The sequence below is a fragment of the Mus musculus genome, chromosome 1 (assembly GCF_000001635.26).
Source record: "Mus musculus strain C57BL/6J chromosome 1, GRCm38.p6 C57BL/6J".
In the NCBI taxonomy this organism is placed as follows: Eukaryota; Metazoa; Chordata; class Mammalia; order Rodentia; family Muridae; genus Mus; species Mus musculus.
Window position 1 is genome coordinate 143681389 of NC_000067.6, and position 20279 is coordinate 143701667.

Below are 20279 nucleotides of genomic sequence, written 5' to 3' on the forward strand. Positions count from 1 at the left end.
ACATGAAGTGATGGTGATTGGATTAGCTCATCTACCAGAAAATGATTTGCTAAAATACACAAAATAATGGTTTGCCAGATATTAGGTATTAAACATTGAACGACAGTGATTCTCTGACAAATTAACCAACAAGGTAATTCCTATAACTTCCCTGTTAACCGCCTTAACAATTTCCAAATAAGTCATAAGGTGAACCCAGGCAGAACTTAGTAAGACCAAAGTCTTTACATGGTTCAGAATACTTAAGAGCAAGCTGCATAAAGATACTATCATAGAACGATAACAGACAGGCTTAATGAAGGACTATCTAAACCTGGAAATAGCCATGACCCAAGTAGTTTAAGCTGGTAATACAAAGTTGGTGTTCCCACCAGACAAAACAGAAAATCTCCATGAGAAGTGTTGCCTCTAAAGTTCGAATAATTACAATAATTAATCTTTGATCAATGTAAAGTTCCCAGAAAACAAAGAAAGTCATTCCTAAAGATTTTACTAGGATGGCTGACTGGGTAATTTGAAATTCCTGGAAAGTTAGAATGTTACAAATCCATAGTCAAATTATGAGACAGCCCCGGTGGTGGTGATACATGCCTTTAATCCCACTCAGAAGGCAGAAGCAGTCATATCTCTGTGAGCTCAATGACAGGCTGACCTTCAAAGTAATTTTCAGGACAGCCAGGACTGTCCTTACAGAGAAACCTAGTCTCAAAAAACCAAAAAGGAAAAAGAAAAAAAGGAATTGTGGAACAGGAAAGAGGAGACACTATAGAGCCGAGAGAAAGAAAAGCAGCTGTGTGGGCTGGTCAGTACTCACAAGTGTAATGCCACAAGGTAACACTGTTCCTGCCTCACTAGATGTTACAGACACATAAGCCCAGAAGCAACACCAACTACAACCTCTGACACTCTGAGACAAAATAAATCTTTTATATTTCTCAAGTACTCATCACTACAGTCTAACCTCTTTTTTTTATTAATAGGAAGTATAGAGACACTGGTGCAGTTACTTACTATTCCATTTATAAGCTTCAGGAACCAGTCTGTGAAGTTTGGAGAGATGGAGTGGATAAATCCTAAATGCTATATAGGCAGAGTTTAATTCTTGTGGAAACTCAGAAGGCCAAAATGCTCTAAGACTGAAGCTAACTAATTATGAGGCTTAGTATGAGAGCGAGGGCTCTATTAGCACTTACACAGACATCACTGTTGTGAAGTATTGTCATACTTTTGTCCATGCTCCCAGACTTTAAGTGGGCTAAATTTAAAAGTTATAGTTAAGGCAGAGGAAACATCAAGGCAGCTCAGCATGGACATTACTAGCTGATTTAGCCAAATTTATTATAATAAATGTAAGCAAAAAAATCAGGGAAGGTCTGGAAAATGCAATACTAGAAAATAAATTCACATTATGAGAGAGTAAAGCATAGCTGTTGATGCAATTAGGGGCATGATTTTGTTTTCATTAAAGCCCAGTACTTTGCATCAAAACAGGAAAGATACTGTTAGGGTTATCTCAGGAATGAGCTAGACTCTACTGCAAACTATGGGGACAAAGATTTACTTAACTCAGTTGAAAGACTACTTTGAAATCACCATGTCCCTTTAACTTGCAGCCTCATATAAAAAAATCTTTCCCCAGCTTTGGGCATTTAGGAATTCAAAGAACACAAAAGCCATAATTCTAAAGTCCCAGCAACCAGGAGCAGATCATATCATGCCAGTTTTGCAAGAATACAAAAGTTACAAGGTCATGGATATTTCCACCAAATTTCAATGAAAAACCAAACAGGCTCTCGGTCCCATATTGAACTCGAGTTGGAAGAGGCGAGTCCGGTCTCAAAATGGAGGGCCATGATCCAAAGGAACCAGAGCAGCTGAGGAAGCTATTTATTGGTGGTCTGAGCTTTGAAACCACAGATGATAGCTTAAGAGAACATTTTGAGAAATGGGGCACACTTACAGACTGTGTGGTAATGAGAGATCCCCAAACAAAACGTTCCAGAGGCTTTGGTTTTGTGACCTACTCTTGTGTTGAAGAGGTGGCTGCTGCACTGTGTGCTCGGCCACACAAGGTTGATGGGCGTGTGGTGGAACCAAAGAGAGCTGTTTCTAGAGAGGATTCTGTAAAGCCTGGTGCCCATTTAACGGTGAAGAAAATTTTTGTTGGTGGTATTAAAGAGGATACGGAAGAATATAACCTGAGAGACTACTTTGAAAAGTATGGCAAGATTGAAACCATAGAGGTTATGGAAGACAGGCAGAGTGGGAAAAAGAGAGGATTTGCTTTTGTAACTTTTGATGATCATGACACAGTTGATAAAATTGTTGTTCAGAAATACCACACTATTAATGGGCATAATTGTGAAGTGAAAAAGGCCCTTTCTAAACAAGAGATGCAGTCTGCTGGATCACAGAGAGGTCGTGGAGGTGGATCTGGCAACTTTATGGGTCGTGGAGGAAACTTTGGAGGTGGTGGAGGAAACTTTGGTCGTGGAGGAAACTTTGGTGGAAGAGGTGGCTATGGAGGTGGAGGTGGTGACAGCGGAGGTAGTTATGGAGGTGGTGATGGTGGATATAATGGATTTGGAGGTGATGGTGGCAACTATGGTGGTGGTCCTGGTTACAGTAGTAGAGGAGGTTATGGAGGTGGTGGACCAGGATATGGAAACCAGGGTGGTGGATATGGTGGTGGAGGAGGAGGCTATGATGGTTACAATGAAGGAGGAAATTTTGGTGGAGGTAACTATGGTGGTGGTGGAAACTATAATGACTTTGGAAATTATAGTGGATAGCAACAATCAAATTATGGACCCATGAAGGGGGGCAGTTTTGGTGGAAGAAGCTCAGGCAGTCCCTATGGTGGTGGCTATGGATCTGGAGGTGGAAGTGGTGGATATGGTAGCAGAAGGTTTTAAAATAAAACAGAAACGGCTACAGTTCTTAGCAGGAGAGAGAGCAAGGAGTTGTCAGGAAAGCTGCAGGTTACTTTGAGACAGTCGTCCCAAATGCATTAGAGGAACTGTAAAAATCTGCCACAGAAGGAACGATGATCCATAGTCAGAAAAGTTACTGCAGCTTAAACAGGAAACCCTTCTTGTTCAGGACTGTCATAGCCACAGTTTGCAAAATGTGCAGCTATTGATTAATGCAATGTAGTGTCAATTAGATGTACATTCCTGAGGTCTTTTATCTGTTGTAGCTTTGTCTTTTTCTTTTTCTTTTCATTACATCAAGTATATTGCCCTGTAAATTGTGGTAGTGGTACCAGGAATAAAAAATTAAGGAATTTTTAACTTTTCAAAAAAAAAAAAAAAAGAAAAAAAAAGAAAAACCAAACAGGCCAAACAATATGTGGCAAGGCCTGAGACAAAATATGAAACTCTTTACTAGAGACACAAGACAGACCTTAGAAAATTAGAGATGTCAAAAGAGCATAGAACAAAAGCCACAGCAAGTTAAAGGCAAAACCTAGAGCTGGTCTAAGGGAGAAGTCATGTGGCCTGTAATAAGCCAGGCCACGGGGATGGGACTGCTCAAGCCCACTGAAGCACACATATCATATTATCACATGAACGTCACTATTGGTGGACATGAATTTATAGGATTTAACATTTGCCCTCTTGTTTCTTTGTTCCCATTCTTTCCTATTCTTCCTCTCTTCATTTTGTAATAATGCTTACTCTGCATTATTGTATGTTACAAGTATGCAGCATTACTAACATTTATAGGAACTCATAGCTAAGAGATTTCCACTTCAGAAGAAACCTTAAGCATAACCTTCTGAATAATGTAGGAACTGTTATTCAGGGAAACGTCAGGGTCTTGGAGACTATAAAAAATAAACTAAATACAGTTTGCATTATGAGACAAACATAAGTCCTTAGGAGCCACAGATATAAAGTAGCATTTGGATAGATGGTGTATTAAAGGCCTGGTCCAACTGATGATGCTATTTTAGAAGTTTCTGAAAACTTTAGGAGGTTGTACGTAGCAAAGAAGTGGTTTATTTGGGTTAAGTCCTTGAAGTTATCGATTCCCTGGTCCTTCTAGTTTGCATAAGCACAGCCCACCCCCTGCTCCCCAGCCACCACCTGTTTGTTACATACCATTTGAGGTTTATGACAATGGTCCCACTACATACTCTGCCTTACCTAACCCATGAGTCTGAGAGTAGAACCATGTACCTCTAAACTAAAAATAAGCCAAAATAAATATCCGCATCTGACTTAGTCTCATACTTGACATATGGACGGAAAGTCAAAAACAGTAAGTAATCTAGAATAGATTCTTATACTATAGATTATAAGCAAATACCATGCCATTTTATTCAAGGGACTTGAGTACCTCTGGGTATTAGTATCTGTGGAGAGAACTAATCCCAATAAATTCCAAGGGACAACTGCATTCTTCTAAACTTAGTGACAGGAGCATACAATGAATAAAGATGCAATTGTAAATGGTGAGTAGTGTCTAAGCAGCCCATTTTCTACATACCTTTACATAACATCTACACTACTATTTAAGAAACGTTTACCTAATCTGCTCAGTCTGCACGATCCCTTCTTTATGGCCTTCCAAACGAGCTGCCAATCTCTCTTTATCAAGGCGCACACACTCTTCATCCTAAAATAATAATAATAATAATAATAATAATAATAATAATCAATGATTAGTAACATTTTTAAGTTTTAGTTACCTTATAAATGGAAAAATCACTACACAAAACTTCCTGTCAGCCGGGCAGTGGTGGTGCATGCCTTTCCAGCACTTGGGAGGCAGAGGCAGGTGGATTATTTCTGAGTTCGAGGCCAGTCTGGTCTACAAAGTAAGTTCCAGGACAGCCAGGCTGTCCTGGAAACCCTGTCTTGAAAAAACCCAAAAAACAAAACAAAACAAAAGAAAACCAAACCTTCCTAGCAGAATTAGCACAGGACAGTCCCATGTACTACTGTACTTAGAGACCAGTGTGTATTGGATCATGTAAGTCCGGAAGGGTTTCTGAGGTTCCTTGACTTACAGTGGAGCTAAGTTCTAATAAACCACATGTGCTGCTTACTTTTATGTCAACCTGACACTGGCTTGAGTCACTTGAGAAGAAAGAACCCTAGATGAGAAAATGCCTCCATATAAGACTGGCCTATATGCAAGCCTATAGGACATTTTCTTAATTAGTGATTGATGGAAGAAGGCCCAGCCTATTTTGGGTGATACCATCCCTGAGCTGGTGGTCCTGGGTTCTATGATAAAGCGAGCTGAATAAGCCATGGGGAGTAAACAGCACCCCTCCGTAACCTCTGCTTGAGATCCTGACTCCAGGTTACCGTCCTGATTGAGTTCCTGCCCTGACTTCCCTCAGTGATGGACTATGGATGTGGAAGTATAAGCCAAATAAACCCTCTCTACCCCAGTTGCTTTTGGTTATGGTGTTTCATCACAGCAACAGGAACTTAAATTAAAATATCACTGCAAATTTAAAACATTAAGCCAAAAATGTATTTTACACATCTACCTACTAAATATCATGGCTTGTTTACTTGAACATATACACTAGCCTCCATATAATACAAAGTCTGTATAAAGTGTTGGGCATCTCATATTTTTTGAATATTGTGCTGAAAGTAAAGTAATTCTTCTAAACATATGTATTGCTTTTACATCACCAAAAAGCTTAGAAAAAAATTACTGAAAAATCATCTGTAAGTTTACAATGTGGTACCCAGACACCGACTTCTGTGCTCTCCCAACCACTACTATCTTCATTAAAAAATATATACGTGCTTCTGTATATGTATATGTGTGTATATGTATATAATTCATACTTCTAAAAAATGTTTTTAGTTTTATTTATGTGTACTGAGAATGTTACCTACAGTATGTAAGCGCACCACGTGCACACCTGGTGCTTACATAGGAGCTAGAGTCATGGGTAGTTGCGAACTACTACTGAGAACTGATCCTAAGTTTTCTGCTAGAACAAATATTAACAGCTGAGCCATCTTGCCAGACCCTATAGATCCATTACTGATGAAAAAATATCTAATTTTTAAAGGAAGTCTTCAAAGTTAATTTTTTTTCATTCCGGATATCGATTTTCTTTTTCAATCTGATGCCACAGGTCCTCAAATCTGCCAAATAAGAAGTCAAAACACTAGAAGCAAAAAGTTAATAGCTGTCGAAGTTCCTTGGAACATAAAAATCTTCCTACAAAATTCCCAATAATCTATTTCAAAATCTTATCTGACAAGGATGTGTGGCTCATGCCTATAATCCCAGCAGACAAGCATCAAGAGTTTAAAAACAATTTGCAGCTTGAGGTCAACCTGAGAAATATTATTTATTTATAACTTAGAAAGCCATGTGAAATTTAGTTTGAATAGCATATGGCTAAGTAAGAAAAAAATCCAATTCAGTGGCACCTATTGAGGTCAATGTGTATATTCAACAAATAAAGAAGGAGTAAAGTCAGGGTTATGAATAAGAGTATATGAAACTAAATACTTAAGACTTCAAAAGAGAAAAAATACTATTGCCCTATTAGTTTCCTAGCATATAAAAATGTTAAAACAGACAAATTAGCTGAAATAAATGCAAAGATATTTTAGCAAACACATTTTCATTTTTACCATTTGTAAGGAAGTTATAATCCTCAATGGCCAAGGTCCTCAAGAAACTAGTAATTTTAAAAATACAACCTAGTCAGAAATACTGACCTCATGTTTCCTTTTTCCTCCTTCCTGCAGATGTTACTGGTAGCTTTGGTATTTAACTTTTCTTGGGTGCTGAATTTTTTTTAAATGATTACATTGTGATATTTTCACATTTCCAAGTAAATTATGGCCCTAGATGCATGCACTGTTTTAACAGTGGCCAGAGTCTTCTTTCATATGAGCAAATGGGGAAACTTTGTTTTGCTGCCACAAAATTCATACTCAGTAGGGCAGAATGGCTCAGCAGCCGAAGTGTCTTGGTTCTAATTCTGGCTGTACAAACCTCAGCAAGTCACTTTTCTGTGGCGTCTACTTACTCTCTATAGAGGACTCTTAGTTCAGAACATGGCTGCTCTGGTGAAAGAGCACATCCAAAGACCTTCTAGGTCTGTGTGATCCGGCTGGAATACAGACACACCTCTAATCCCAGGAGACAGAGGCAAGTGGATCTCTAAATTCAAGGATAGTCTGGGATAAAGCAAGTTTCAGGTAAAGAAAAGCTTAGGTCTAGGCGTGATGGTACACACCTTTAATTCCAGTACTCAGGAGACAGAGGCATGCAGATATCTGTCTGAGTTCTAGTCAGTTCAGTTCAGTCAGTTCATGGAATTCAGAGGCAGTTTTACCAGGAGAGTTTTACAGAGACAGGTTGAAGAGAGAACAAGCTAGACACAAGTAAAGACAGAATGAGCCAGAGAATGAGGAGACAGAAATTTAAAACATGTTGCCAAAGTTAGTATGAGGCCAGGCAGAGCAATTCAGTCAGAAACTTAAGAGAAGCCAGACTGAATCAGTCAGTCAGCTTGGAGAGGAGTTTGCACCAGAACAGCTGAGGTAAACCAGCCAACAGACTTCAGAAAGAACTAGAAAGGGTGATCTTACTCAGCAGTACGTCTTAGAGGCAGAAAAGGCTCAAGGCCTAGACTAGATTGTACGGCATCTAGAAGCTTCCAGGACTAGGCCTAGGTTAGCAGTAAGCCTCCGAGATGACAATTACTACAGGAGAGTAAATTACATCATATTTAAAATCTCACAAAGTCAAAGGGTGGTAGTAAAGAGTACACTACTTAATACACATAATTCATTTAAAATAGTATCTTCTATAGACCTAAAACAATGAGCTAGCTATCGTGACTTAAAAAGTACCAGGCCCCTGATGCATCTCAAAATATACTTAACTAAAATTACATTGTTTTACGATCACGTTATTACTAACTCCACTGCATATGCCTGCCAACCAGCATTACCCCTAGTTACCTTCCTCATCCTTACTTGTAGAAGCTTTGTTGTTTACATGGCAAAAAAAAGACAGAGTTACATTAGTCTAACCTTTAAAGTATATATATGTATATTCTAAAATAATATATATGGCTTCTAGTGTTGTTAATACTTGATATTTCTTTACTATAAACTGATGCAGATTCATAAAACTGCAAGATTTTAAATTCCTAGCAAATTATTCTCTACACCCAGAAGTTTCCTACATATAAATAATATCCATATAAATAATATGGAGCTTTTTAATGTTATTAATATGTATTTCTATATGTAACTAAAACTCCAAAGGATAACTTATAATAACCAGTCAACTAATGGTAACAATTTTTTAATTGTTCAAAAGTACACATTATGACTAATACTATCTTCTAATACACATAGTAAGTGTTATAGCTCAATCTAGTTAATTAACACTGTTATTACTTTACATGTTGCTCCATTTTGTGCTGAAAACACTTCTTCCTTAAGGCTCTTCAGAATACAACATCTAACTTATGAGTTACCACCACTGTACAACAGCTACTCGAAAGGCAATAGCCTTTCTCACCTGTTCTGTATTTCAAGTAAATGTTTTAGTTAGAACCTAAAATTAACTTCAAAATACTCAGATAGTAAAGAGATGGTTGCTATCTAGTGGGCTTTTGAGAGGCAGTCGGATTCTAAGGGTTCTTCTACCTTACAGCTCTAATGCGCTGATGAACTCCACAGGCCTTTAGGATCGGAGCCTGTCTGAAAGGAGTTCAGGCTATGCTCTGAAATGGTTATCTTGTTCCACATATTCCTTCTGTTTCTCTCTGCAGTAAGGTGGGCAATTTCCATCCACTATGCCTTTATGCCATATTCTTTCTTGCACAGGCCCAAAAACAGTATGGCCAGGCAACTGTGGGCTAAAACCATGAGCCACAGCAGGCCTTTCTTTACGCTGCTCTCCTCGGTATTTTACCACAGTGACAAGGAGTTCCCAGCACACTATCGTCCCGAGCTGTGCTCACTAACGCACGAGCCTGTGTCAGCAACACTTTAATCAGATTCACAGGCTGGAAAGGCAAAGCACGCTTTCACACTACCTTATTCTCCAAGTCGTCAAAACAGAGCATCGGGTACTTTTGTCAGAATATCTATCCTTTTATGAGTTATTTATGAAGGTTTCCCCATAACAGTAATACAACAACAAGATGGGAGTGAAGCAATCAAGACTACAGGACCCTAAAAACCTAGAAAACTTAGCACATGACCTTTAACATGATCAGGTAATAGTTTCTCACCCCAGATGTAGGACACGGTATTCATCAACAAGGCAAAGAATAGCAAAGCAAATGAAATGGCATACTCATCACAGAGCTTAGATCTGAGAGTTAACACAGGAACACAAGCAAGTTACCTACTAATCTATATTTCTTTTCAGAAAAACTAAACCTGTTAGAATTACGATAAAGCTTTTTTGTTTGTATGATTTTGTCTTTTGGGTTTTGGGGGTTTTTGTTTGTTTTTCTTTTCTTTCTTTCTTTTTTTTTTTAAGATTTATTTATTTATTATATGTAAGTACACTGTAGCTGTCTTCAGACACTCCAGAAGAGGGCGTCAGATCTTGTTACAGATGGTTGTGAGCCACCATGTGGTTGCTGGGATTTGAACTCAGGACAGTGCTCTTACCCACTGAGCCATCTCACCAGCCCTGTTTGTTTCTCAACTTTTACTTTTCTGTGTAGCTCTGGTTTTCCTGGAACTCGATCTGTAGATCAGGCTGGCCCTGAACTCAAGACATCTACTTGCCTCTGCCTACCCCAGTGCTGGGATTAAAGGCATGTGTCACCACTGCCCAGCCCATAAAGAATTCTTATTTCTACACAATTCTACTTTTAATAACAAAATAAATTATTTTAAAAATAGAGTTCTATTACCTCAATCCGTGGTTTCTTTGCTTCTGCTAAAACTTCATCTGCAGCTCTTTTGACTACAACAAAAATAAATATAAGTAAGTGTGTACTTTATAAAAGGGGTTTTTATTTAGTGTTCAAGATAATGATGTATCAGGTGTACCTTGAGTAGACCGCTGAAGACCTATTTCCAAGGGGGCACTCCTGTCTATGCTTGCTGATGTTGCTGAAATGGAAAAGAAAATTCATAAGCAAACCGGTATTTGAATATGAAAAAATATATATATATGGTATTATTCTAAGGGAAACAGTCAAGCTTTGTTTTATTTCTTATATCCATAGGATTTCCCCAGGTAAATGGTTTCAAAAGCAGCTCTATAACAGTACTTTATTAACAAGATGACTCAGAATTAGAATTAGAAAGTCTGTGAAAGAACAACTATATAGGATTTTTTTAAATAAATAGGATTTTATTACATAAAGAAAGGTATGAGGTTGGATGTCATTTTGTATTTTACAATGGTCAGAGATATCCTCATGGACAGAAGAATATTTGAGCACTGATGGAAGATGAGAGCCTAATGACAATACAGACAACTGAAGACAGAATTGCAAAGACAGAACCTGAGATTCAGTAGACCAATACAAGATCAATAACCGGCTGCCGGGATAAAAGAAGACTGATGGCACCCATGGAAGGAGTTACAGAGACAAAATTTGGAGCTGTGAAGAAAGGATGGACCATCTAGTGATTGCCATATGCAGGGATCCATCCCATAATCAGCTTCCAAACGCTGACACCATTGCATACACTAGCAAGATTTTGCTGAAAGGACCCTGATATAGCTGTCTCTTGTGAGACTATGCCGGGGCCTAGCAAACACAGAAGTGGATGATCACAGTCAGCTATTGGATGGATCACAGGGCCCCTAATGGAGGAGCTAGAGGGATCTGCAACCCTATAGGTGGAACAACATTATGAACTAACCAGTACCCCGGAGCTCTTGACTCTAGCTGCATATGTATCAAAAGATGGCCTAGTCGGCCATCACTGCAAAGAGAGGCCCATTGGACTTGCAAACTTTATATGCCCCAGTATAGGGGAATGCCAGGGCCAAAAAGGGGGAGTGGGTGGGTAGGGGATTGGGGGGGTGGGTATGGGGGACTTTTGGAATAGCACTGAAAATGTAAACGAGGAAAATACCTAATAAAAAATAAATTAAAAAAAAAAGAAGACTGATGGAAGATGAAGTCATAGAAATTTAGGCAGAAACAAACTCACGGAGTCCACACGGCAAGACATATGAGCTTTATCCTCACAAAATGTGATCGAAACCACAAAGGGCCTTGAATAGGTAAATGGCAAAATTAAATTTAAATACTTTTCAAAAATAAATCTTGTTAGATACAGAATAAGCCGCAGCAAATAGAGAGTAGGGACCTGTGAGAAGGTTTCAGAGCAGAGGAAGAAAGACACATGGGCTGCAGTAGAGGAAACATTGTCGTGGTTTTCAAGGCAGAGAAAGGACTTACAAATGTTACAGATAGGTCAGAAATGATTTCCCACCAGGGTTTAAGGTCTAAATCACTGCAGTTATGTAAGGTACCACCACTCCTAAGATGAGAACAGGCTCAGTTTTGTTTATGTGGGTGGAGATGGAAAGAAGTAAATTAGGCTCTCTATTTTAGACATGTTAAATTTCAGATGCCTGTACAACAGTTAAAGGAAGATGACAACAGTAAATTTATAAATATGAAGAAAAGTCAGTAGAAGAAAAAAATGCAGCTAACACTTGAATATGAGGGTTGTGGCACTGATGTTCTCATTACGTTGAAAACTCATGCATAAATTTGACTTCTCAAAAAAACTGTTCAAGAAAAAAATACACTGCTGTTACCAGAATGTACTTAACAATAACATAGTCAATAACCCATATTTTAGAATATTTTACACATAATATTCGGTGAAAAAATATCTAAGAACTGCCAGAAATCACTTCATTCAATACTATGTAATAGCCTAAAAAAAGGTGATGGCGTTACAGATTACATCACATGACAGATAGCTATGCTGACTCAGCTTACAACTATAATAAATGACTAGAAAACTATAACAACTACCCTTGATTTTATAGTTATGACTTAATACTACATCTTATGCTTGTTTATACTTCTCACAACAGTGAATGGTATCATATAGTAGAAATATATCCCTGTGCCTAAGTTCTAATAAGTTTCAACTGTGTCTAATAAACTTCTGTATTATAAATGAATAAAAATCAGGGCTGGAGAGATGGCTCAGCCGTTAAGAGCACTGACTGCTCTTCCAGTGGTCCTGAGTTCAATTTCCACCAACCATCTGTAATAGGATCCAACGGCCCCTTTTGATGTGTCAGACACACCTGCAACAGTGTACTCATATAAAATAAATAAATCTTTAAAAATAAATAAATAAGCCAGGCATGGTGGCGCATGCCTTTAATCCCAGCACTTGGGAGGCAGAGACAGGCGAATTTCTGAGTTCGAGGCCAGCATGGTCTACGGAGTGAGTTCCAGGACAGCCAGGGCTACACAGAGAAACCCTGTCTCAAAAAAAAAAACAAAATAAATAAATAAAATCATTTACACCTTTATGAAAAACTTTTTTGTCCCTGTACTTCTGTTTAAGCTATTATACAACATAATACACCTTTTTTCATAATTTCTTTGTGATGGCTAATTTTTTCAAAACTGGCTCAAATCTAAAAACCAAAACAAAAATCCTCATCACATTCAATCCTTATTAAATCCAAACTGTTCAAAGGCCTTCAGCAATATGAATAGAGCAGGATATTTACAGCCTAAAACTTGGAAGATGTCACCTAGAGATTTTAGAGTTTCAAGAGAAAAAGAAAACTCAAGCCATAAGAAATGTCCTGGCTAATTTTATGTCAACTTGGCACAAGTTATTAGGGACGAGAAAGCCTCAGTTGAGAAAATGTTTCAACATAATTATCTGTAGGCAAAGTGTATAGTGCATTTTCTCTACTGGTGACTAATGTGGGAGGGCCCAGGTCACTGTAGGTGGTAACAACTCTGGGCACCACGGTGGTCCAAGAGACCATAAGAAAGAAGGCCAAAGCCGGGCGTGGTGGCGCAGGCCTTTAACCCAAGCACTCGGGAGGCAAAGGCAGGCGGATTTCTGAGTTCAAAGCCAGCCTGGTCTATAAAATGAGTTCCAGGACAGCCAGGACTACACAGAGAAACCCTGTCTTGAAAAAAGGAAGGAAGGAAGGAAGGAAGGAAGGAAGGAAGGAAGGAAGGAAGGAAGGAAGGAAGCAAGCCAAGCAAGCAAGCAAGCAGTGAGGAACAGGCCAATAAGCAGCACTCCTCCAAAGCCTCTGCATCAGTTCCCGCCTCAGGTTCCAGCTCTGACTTCCTTAGATGATGGACTATGAGCTGGAGGGTGAAATGCAATCCCAGATTGATTTTGGTCATGGTGGCTCATCACAGCAATAGAAACCCTAAGGCAACAAGGCATAGACGTGTCAAGAAATCTATTGAAAGACGAACGAATGGAAAGAAAACCCAAGGCCTAGTGCCCCCAATGTCAAGTGAGACTTCAAAGGGAGTGTCCAACACTATCAAATGTTCATGGGTAAAGGGGGTAAAAAGAAACCCACAGACAAACAAAAAAGCGGCAATCCTAACTAAAGTGTCTCTGGCTTCAGAGAGACAGGGAGGGTGAGAGCTAGGCAGAAGGCACGTCAAGGAAGGTAACAAAGGAGCAGTCAGTCTGTCACCTCTTCCTTTTCCTAGTAATAAACAGTGATGCAATCAACCAACCAACAGTCTATAAAGCACACATCTCTTCTACATCTCTTCTAAAAGGTAATGATTGAGAAGGAGAAAACAGTAAAGCAAGACAGGAGTAATAATGTACAGAGGGAAGGTCTCTGACAGTATAAAAAGAACACTCACACGACGAGGGAGTGACAACCTAAAAAGATAGTTTTTGCAACTTCAGGGAGAGGCACACAGACACAGCTTCTGGTAGGGTATTGAGTGGAATACAAAATTTCCCACTACATCTACTTTGATAGGAAAGTTTAAAAAAATAACAATAATAATATTTCAAGCGGGAGAGCAAATTTAGTACTCACATGCTTCCCCATTGAGATATCCAAGTAGATCTTTTCGGTCGGGTCTTCTAACCACAGGAATATTTTCAGTCTGAAGCCAAAATTTTAAATTAGATATTGAATAGAAGCTACTATGAAACTTGATAAATACCATGTAATCTCTGAATTTATTATCTAACATACCTTGGTAACATGTAAAGTCACATTTATTTTTAAAAGTGCTAAAAAGCTAAAAATTTTGAAGATTTCTCAAATGTTAATTTCAGTAATTTACTTTTGAAATTTCATAAAGGTATATTCAAGACAGTTATTTGAAAACAAGTAATAACTTTATCTTTTTGCTCTCAGCCCTTGGCTTTACTGTTCTTTTTTAATTGCACTATAAGATGTTATGAGGCCACACTTACAAGGCTTAACATTTATAAGGCCACGCCTTTTCAGTTCCAATATTGTCTCACTTTATACAGTATGTGTAGTGCTTTTCCCCCACATAGACCAAACCTCTTCATTAACTATTCAACTGAAATTCTTCCCAATGAGCTATATAAACACTAAATATTTATTTTGATGAGAGTAAGAAAAGCCAGGCGTGGTGGCACACGCCTTTAATCCCAGCAGAGGCAGGCAGATTTCTGAGTTTGATGCCAGCCTGGTCTACAAAGTGAGTTCCAGGACAGCCAGGGCTACACAGAGAAACCCTGACTCAGGAAATAAATAAATAAATAAATAAATAAATAAGAATGAGAAAAATAAACTATAAAAAATATTAACTATAGTATTTAACCTTCTACATATCTCTTCCCCTTGAGTATATATAAATTCAAATAGCAGAGAGGGAAAAAAAAGATTTGAAAAGATCTTGTGTGAGAACATGAATTTAGAAAAATGAGTAGTTTTTCTTTAATCCACCTACAATCATCACTTATAAAAATATGATTATAATTGGGGCTGTGGAGATGGCTCATCAATTAGAGCACTTGCTGCTCTTACAGAAGATCAAAGTTTGATTTCCAGCATTCCCAGTTACAGGTGGCTCACAACCACCTTTAACTCTAGTTCATGGAACGGGTTAAACGCCTCTGGCCTCCTCTGATACCTGCAGTCAGTCATATGTACTTAAGAGACACACAAAGACATCTAAGTAAAAAAATAGCAAATCGTTTTAAAGATGATTAAAATAAACAAAATGTATACTGCAGGCATCAAGTCATCTTTGGGCCAATGATTTTTGCCATTACCACAATTTTCCTTATCATTTTTCTTATGTAAAAACAACGTAGTGCAAGAAAAACTGGTTGCCAAGAGATTACATAGATAAAAACCTTTGTCAACTATTATAAACAACAATGGAGTGATGAGAACCCTTAGTATCACTAGGCAATTACATCACAATGACCACCATTTGCACATACTTCTTTCTGACTTAGCTGAACAAATAAATCACTTATTTTTTTCTTCAGCTTATATATGGAAAAGCTTTAATATATATAAGGAATATATATATATAATATATACATGTAACATATATATTCCTTATAGAAATTTGCATATATGTATATAAGTTGAAAATCTACAAGTATTCCTTTCTCTGTTATTTTTTAACCAGCACACCTGGAATATTACACATACCTGAATTACTATTCTTTTTGGGTTTGTTTTGTTGTTTTTCAAGACAAGGTTTCTCTATGTCGACCTGGCTATCCTGAGACTCACTCTGGAAACAGGACAGGCTTGGATCTCGCAGAGATCCACCCGCATCTGCCTCCCAAGTACTGAGATTAAAAGTATGCACTACCAGCACCCCAGCTCAAATTGATATTCTTTACATTGCTGTCTTAAAGCCTGATTGTGTATTTCAGACCCATCTGAGGTATGGTTTACACCCACAGTACAAGCCACCTGAGAAGCCGACACTAAAAGGCCCCAGGGATCACAGCACATTTCCAGGAAGTCACCACACAACACAGAGCAAGGAATGTGGCAACTTAAAAGGCCTAATCTGCAAAGCTACAGAATTTTAGATCTCTGCCTCGTGTCATTTAAAAATTTTTTAAGTAAAACAAGGGTTTTATCTTATATGACTATAAATATAAGTCCTAGAGTCCACAATAACAATGGTAACTACTAGTTATGAAGTATAACCACTCATAAGAATAGTCTTGCTAGGTGGTGGTGGCACGAATCTTTAATCCCAGCACTCAGGAGGAGGCAGAAGTAGGTGGATCTGAGTTCGAGGCAGCTTGGTCTACAGAGTGAATTCCAGGACAGCCAGGGTTTCAGAGAAACTATATGAGTGTGTGAGTGTGTGAGTGTGTGTGTGTGTGTGTGTGAGTGTGTGTGTGTGTGTGTTTAAAATATTTAAATCTCTAAGTACTTAGATTATTTAACAAACAATTCTAGATATTGCTTAATTAGGCTTTTAAATATCTAATAAATAATATAATGGTCAATTATTAATTTTCCCTACTACTTACCAACTTTAAGATTTTTAAAAGTGTATTTAACACTGAATATATGATTGTTTGATACTCAGAAAAAGAGTCCTACTGAAGCAAAATAAGTGATGAGTTACTCTCTCAACTGGTCCAAATAACACGTTATTATTCAAAAGCATCAACTATCTCTGCTTTGAAGGGAAGGTTGTAAGAGTAAATTTCACACAGCATAATGCAGTCCACAGTGTTAGGCAGCCATAAAGTAGCTCTAGTGATGGAAGCCACAATGATGATTTTATGAGGAGTTTAAGAATATTCAGACATGGAAGTCCTACTTTCAAATTAATACAATGCAGTAAAGTTAAAACAACTTTTAGAGTAGGTATCTGATTCCATCAATCATCTCCAAAATAATTCTATATCTGATCCTATCAAGGAATCTGATGAGGACCACTTTTAATAAAAGCTAAAGGGTTGCAGTAAGAGTACTTCCTGCCTAGCAAGCAGGAAGCCCTGGGTTCAGGGCCCAAAACCTTATTAACAGGACACGACTGCAGACACATCTGATCCCAGCACTTGAGGGTAGACAAGAGAACCACAAGTTCAAGGCCAGCCTCAACTACACAGGTGTTAGAGGCCAGCCTGGGCTACATGAGGCCTGTGCCCTCCCAACACCCAAAGAAAGTATCTGGGGAACCATCTTATTTGCACATTTATGGCAATTTGCAATATCAAGCTCAAATAACTCAAAATCCTACTTATCGGTTTTTAAAGTCCCTTGCCAGTGCAAGAACCTCATCCTAGCAATCTCTGTGAAATGAGATACTTTTTTTTGGTTTTTCAACACAGGGTTTCTCTGTATAGCTCTGGCTGTCCTGGAACTCACTTTGTAGACCAGACTAGCCTCGAACTCAGAAATGTTCCTAATCAACTTCTTCTCAACAATGAATTTTCAAACACTGAGAAAGCAGATAAAACTGAAAAACAATACATTTGTCAATAAAGTAAAAAAAGAAATGTTTTGTTTAAAATTCTAAAGAAGTTATTTGTCTACATTGGGTTTATTTATTGAGATTTTCATACTTTAGTACTAAATTTGTATCATTTTTATGCCTTCTTCCCCTGTAATATATTTATACTAAGGAAAGTTTTTTTGAAATTAAACTATAGTTCTGAATTATCAGAGTTCTTCCACTTATATATTTTGAAACATCTATAAGTGCTTTTAAAAGTTGTTATAAACATTACCTATAATTTTACATGAATAATTTATTGCCGACTAAAAGATCAGAATAAATCACATAACAGCTTAATTTTCACTCTCCATGACAACTTCAGACATCTGAAACCCATAGGTGAAGTCATGTATAACTGTTTGATCAATGGAGTTTTAAAATGATTTCTACTTACAGCTGCACGCCGGACATAAACAGGATGCGAAAGGTGCACATTATTAAGGAGAAATAAGATAGAATCCAATGTGTAGTACTCTCTGGGTTGGCCTTCCTTTCCGGTCCTAAAATGATTAAGGCATGACTTTTACTAAGATTCTTAAGTTAAATATTTGGCCTTAGTTACATGTATTCATTTATCTATATCTAGTTGATTATCTGACATAGTTATTACTTAACATAGCAAAAATATACATGCAATATAAACTTTCATAGTAAGTGAGTTGCCATTGGAGCAGAAGACGACAAATAAAAAATGTAAAAAAAAAAAACAGGGAGAGTGCATAAATTCATACATTAAAAATAATATATATATATATATATATATATATAAAATTTTTCTTTTCTTTTTTTTTTTAGACAGGCAAGGTCTCATGTATTCCAACTGGCTTCCAAGCAGCTACCCAGCAGAGGACAGCATGTACTCTCCACCATATCTCACTGTATGTGGTGCTTGAGATCAACTGCAGAGACTCAGATATACTAGGCAAGCACTCTACCAACTCAGTGAGCTACATCCTCCACCCCACTGTATACATATTTTAAAATAAGACCTAAATTGAGTTCTGAACTCTGTCAACAGAGAAAAAAATGAAATCCAACCAGCTGCACAATGGAAAGGATTATCCATAGAAGACAAACTACTCAGATGAAGGTTTTACTAGGGACGCACTTACAAGATGCACATTGTATAACTCTTTGTAAACAAGACACTGCTATACAACATCCTCAACAATAGTCTGTAAGTTAAAAGGATGTACTTCGCCGGGCGTGGTGGCGCATGCCTTTAATCCCAGCACTCGGGAGGCAGAGGCAGGCGGATTTCTGAGTTCGAGGCCAGCCTGGTCTACAAAGTGAGCTCCAGGACAGCCAGGGCTATACAGAGAAACCCTGTCTCGAAAAACCAAAAAAAAAAAAAAACCAAAAAAAAAAAAAAAAAAGGATGTACTTCAAAGAGATGATCCTTATAACATCTCTCAAACTGACACTAAAACAAAGCCAAAATGTAACTCTGTGATCCAACAATGTAGTCTTGAGGATACAAGCTCTCTAGTGATAACACATAGACTGCTCTGCAAGCAGGTCCTTTCTCCTCCAACTTCTTATGACGGTTCAACTGTATGAATCCATTTAAATACAGCTCACTGAAATGTGTCCTAAATCTCCTTTACTAGCCTCTATTATCACTTTTCCTCTAAACAAGTGGTCCTCAGCCCTCCTGATGCTACAAACCTTTAATACAATTCCTCCTGTTGTGACCTCCAACTAAAAAATCATTTTCATTGCTACTTCATAACTGTAACTTTGCTGCTGTTATAAATGTAACTATGTTTTCTGATGGTCTCAGGTGATTGATCCCTGGAAAGGATCTTTCCACGCCCTCCAGAAGGGTCTCAACTCACAGGTTAAGAACCACTGCTCAAAACTGATATTATGTCCAATCACTCATTAGTAGTTATTATACAAATTATCATAAAAATAGAAAGCACTGAACACATTAAGGGTACGGACTAATCTTTTATCGATATACATTTAGACGTGCATACATGTAGAGTTAATAACTTCTGCTAAAAATTTAATGTTGAAAGTTTTAAATTTCTTCTAAGTTTTACTTTTTCACTCCTTTGTACATGCTTGTCAAGCCATGTCCTTTCCAGGCCTCATGTCTTAAGTCTATAGCTCCCCCACACTGGAAGGCTATCCCACTACTTCACTCAACTTCTTGGCTGTTCTTTCAAGTTTACTCATCTGTTCATTCATTTATTCCAGGCTTTGGATAATGCACCTCACCTACAAGGAAACAACTGTTCTCTTCTTATCAGCTACAAAACAGTTCAGATCAACTTAATCTGTTTCACCTTTTCTAGCCAAAATAGTTTAAGGAAGGAACCAGAGTTTTAGGCTTTTTTTTTTTCAAGTTAAATTTCCTTTATCCCTTAGGTTTGTTAAAGAAAAAATATTCATTAAAACCCAATAAAATAAGCCGGGCGTGGTGCCTTTAATCCCAGCACTTGGGAGGTAGAGGCAGATGAATTTCTGAGTTTGAAGCCAGTCTGGTCTACAGAGTGAGTTCCAGGACAGCCAGGGCTACACAGAGAAACCCTGTCTCAAAAAACAAACAAACAAACAAACAAAACCCAATAAAATAATTGTGTTATTTATTTGAAAGAGTAAAACATGGGAAACTCAAAATATCACTTAATCAACATTTCAAAAAGGAAATCAGTAAGTCCAAAGAAATCTTAAATTGATTTTCTCGTGTTAAATTGATCGTTCAAAGTTATTCAAACAAAATGGGTACCAAAATTCTGACTCATTCTAGTAATCAAAGAGAAGCATCAATAGTAGTAACATCATTACAGAGGACTCAAAGGATTCTTCAACTTGACCCTCTGTGATTTCCTGAACG

General features: G+C 37.8%; 1 protein-coding gene and 1 pseudogene across 3 annotated transcripts in view; one reads left to right on the forward strand and one right to left on the reverse strand.

Moving 5' to 3' along the window:
• Positions 1–20279, reverse strand: part of Cdc73 (cell division cycle 73, Paf1/RNA polymerase II complex component) — a 99618-nt gene that overhangs the window by 78113 nt on the left and 1226 nt on the right. For all 3 annotated transcript variants that reach the window (NM_145991.2, XM_006529366.3, XM_006529365.2), the window contains exons 2-6: positions 17829–17934; positions 14005–14074; positions 10026–10088; positions 9887–9939; positions 4535–4623 (exon numbers count right to left, since the gene is read on the reverse strand). In NM_145991.2, coding sequence (NP_666103.1) covers positions 4535–4623; positions 9887–9939; positions 10026–10088; positions 14005–14074; positions 17829–17934 — 381 coding nt within the window. The remainder of the gene's footprint in view (positions 1–4534; positions 4624–9886; positions 9940–10025; positions 10089–14004; positions 14075–17828; positions 17935–20279) is intronic.
• On the forward strand, positions 1791–3128 carry Gm6397 (predicted gene 6397; annotated as a pseudogene).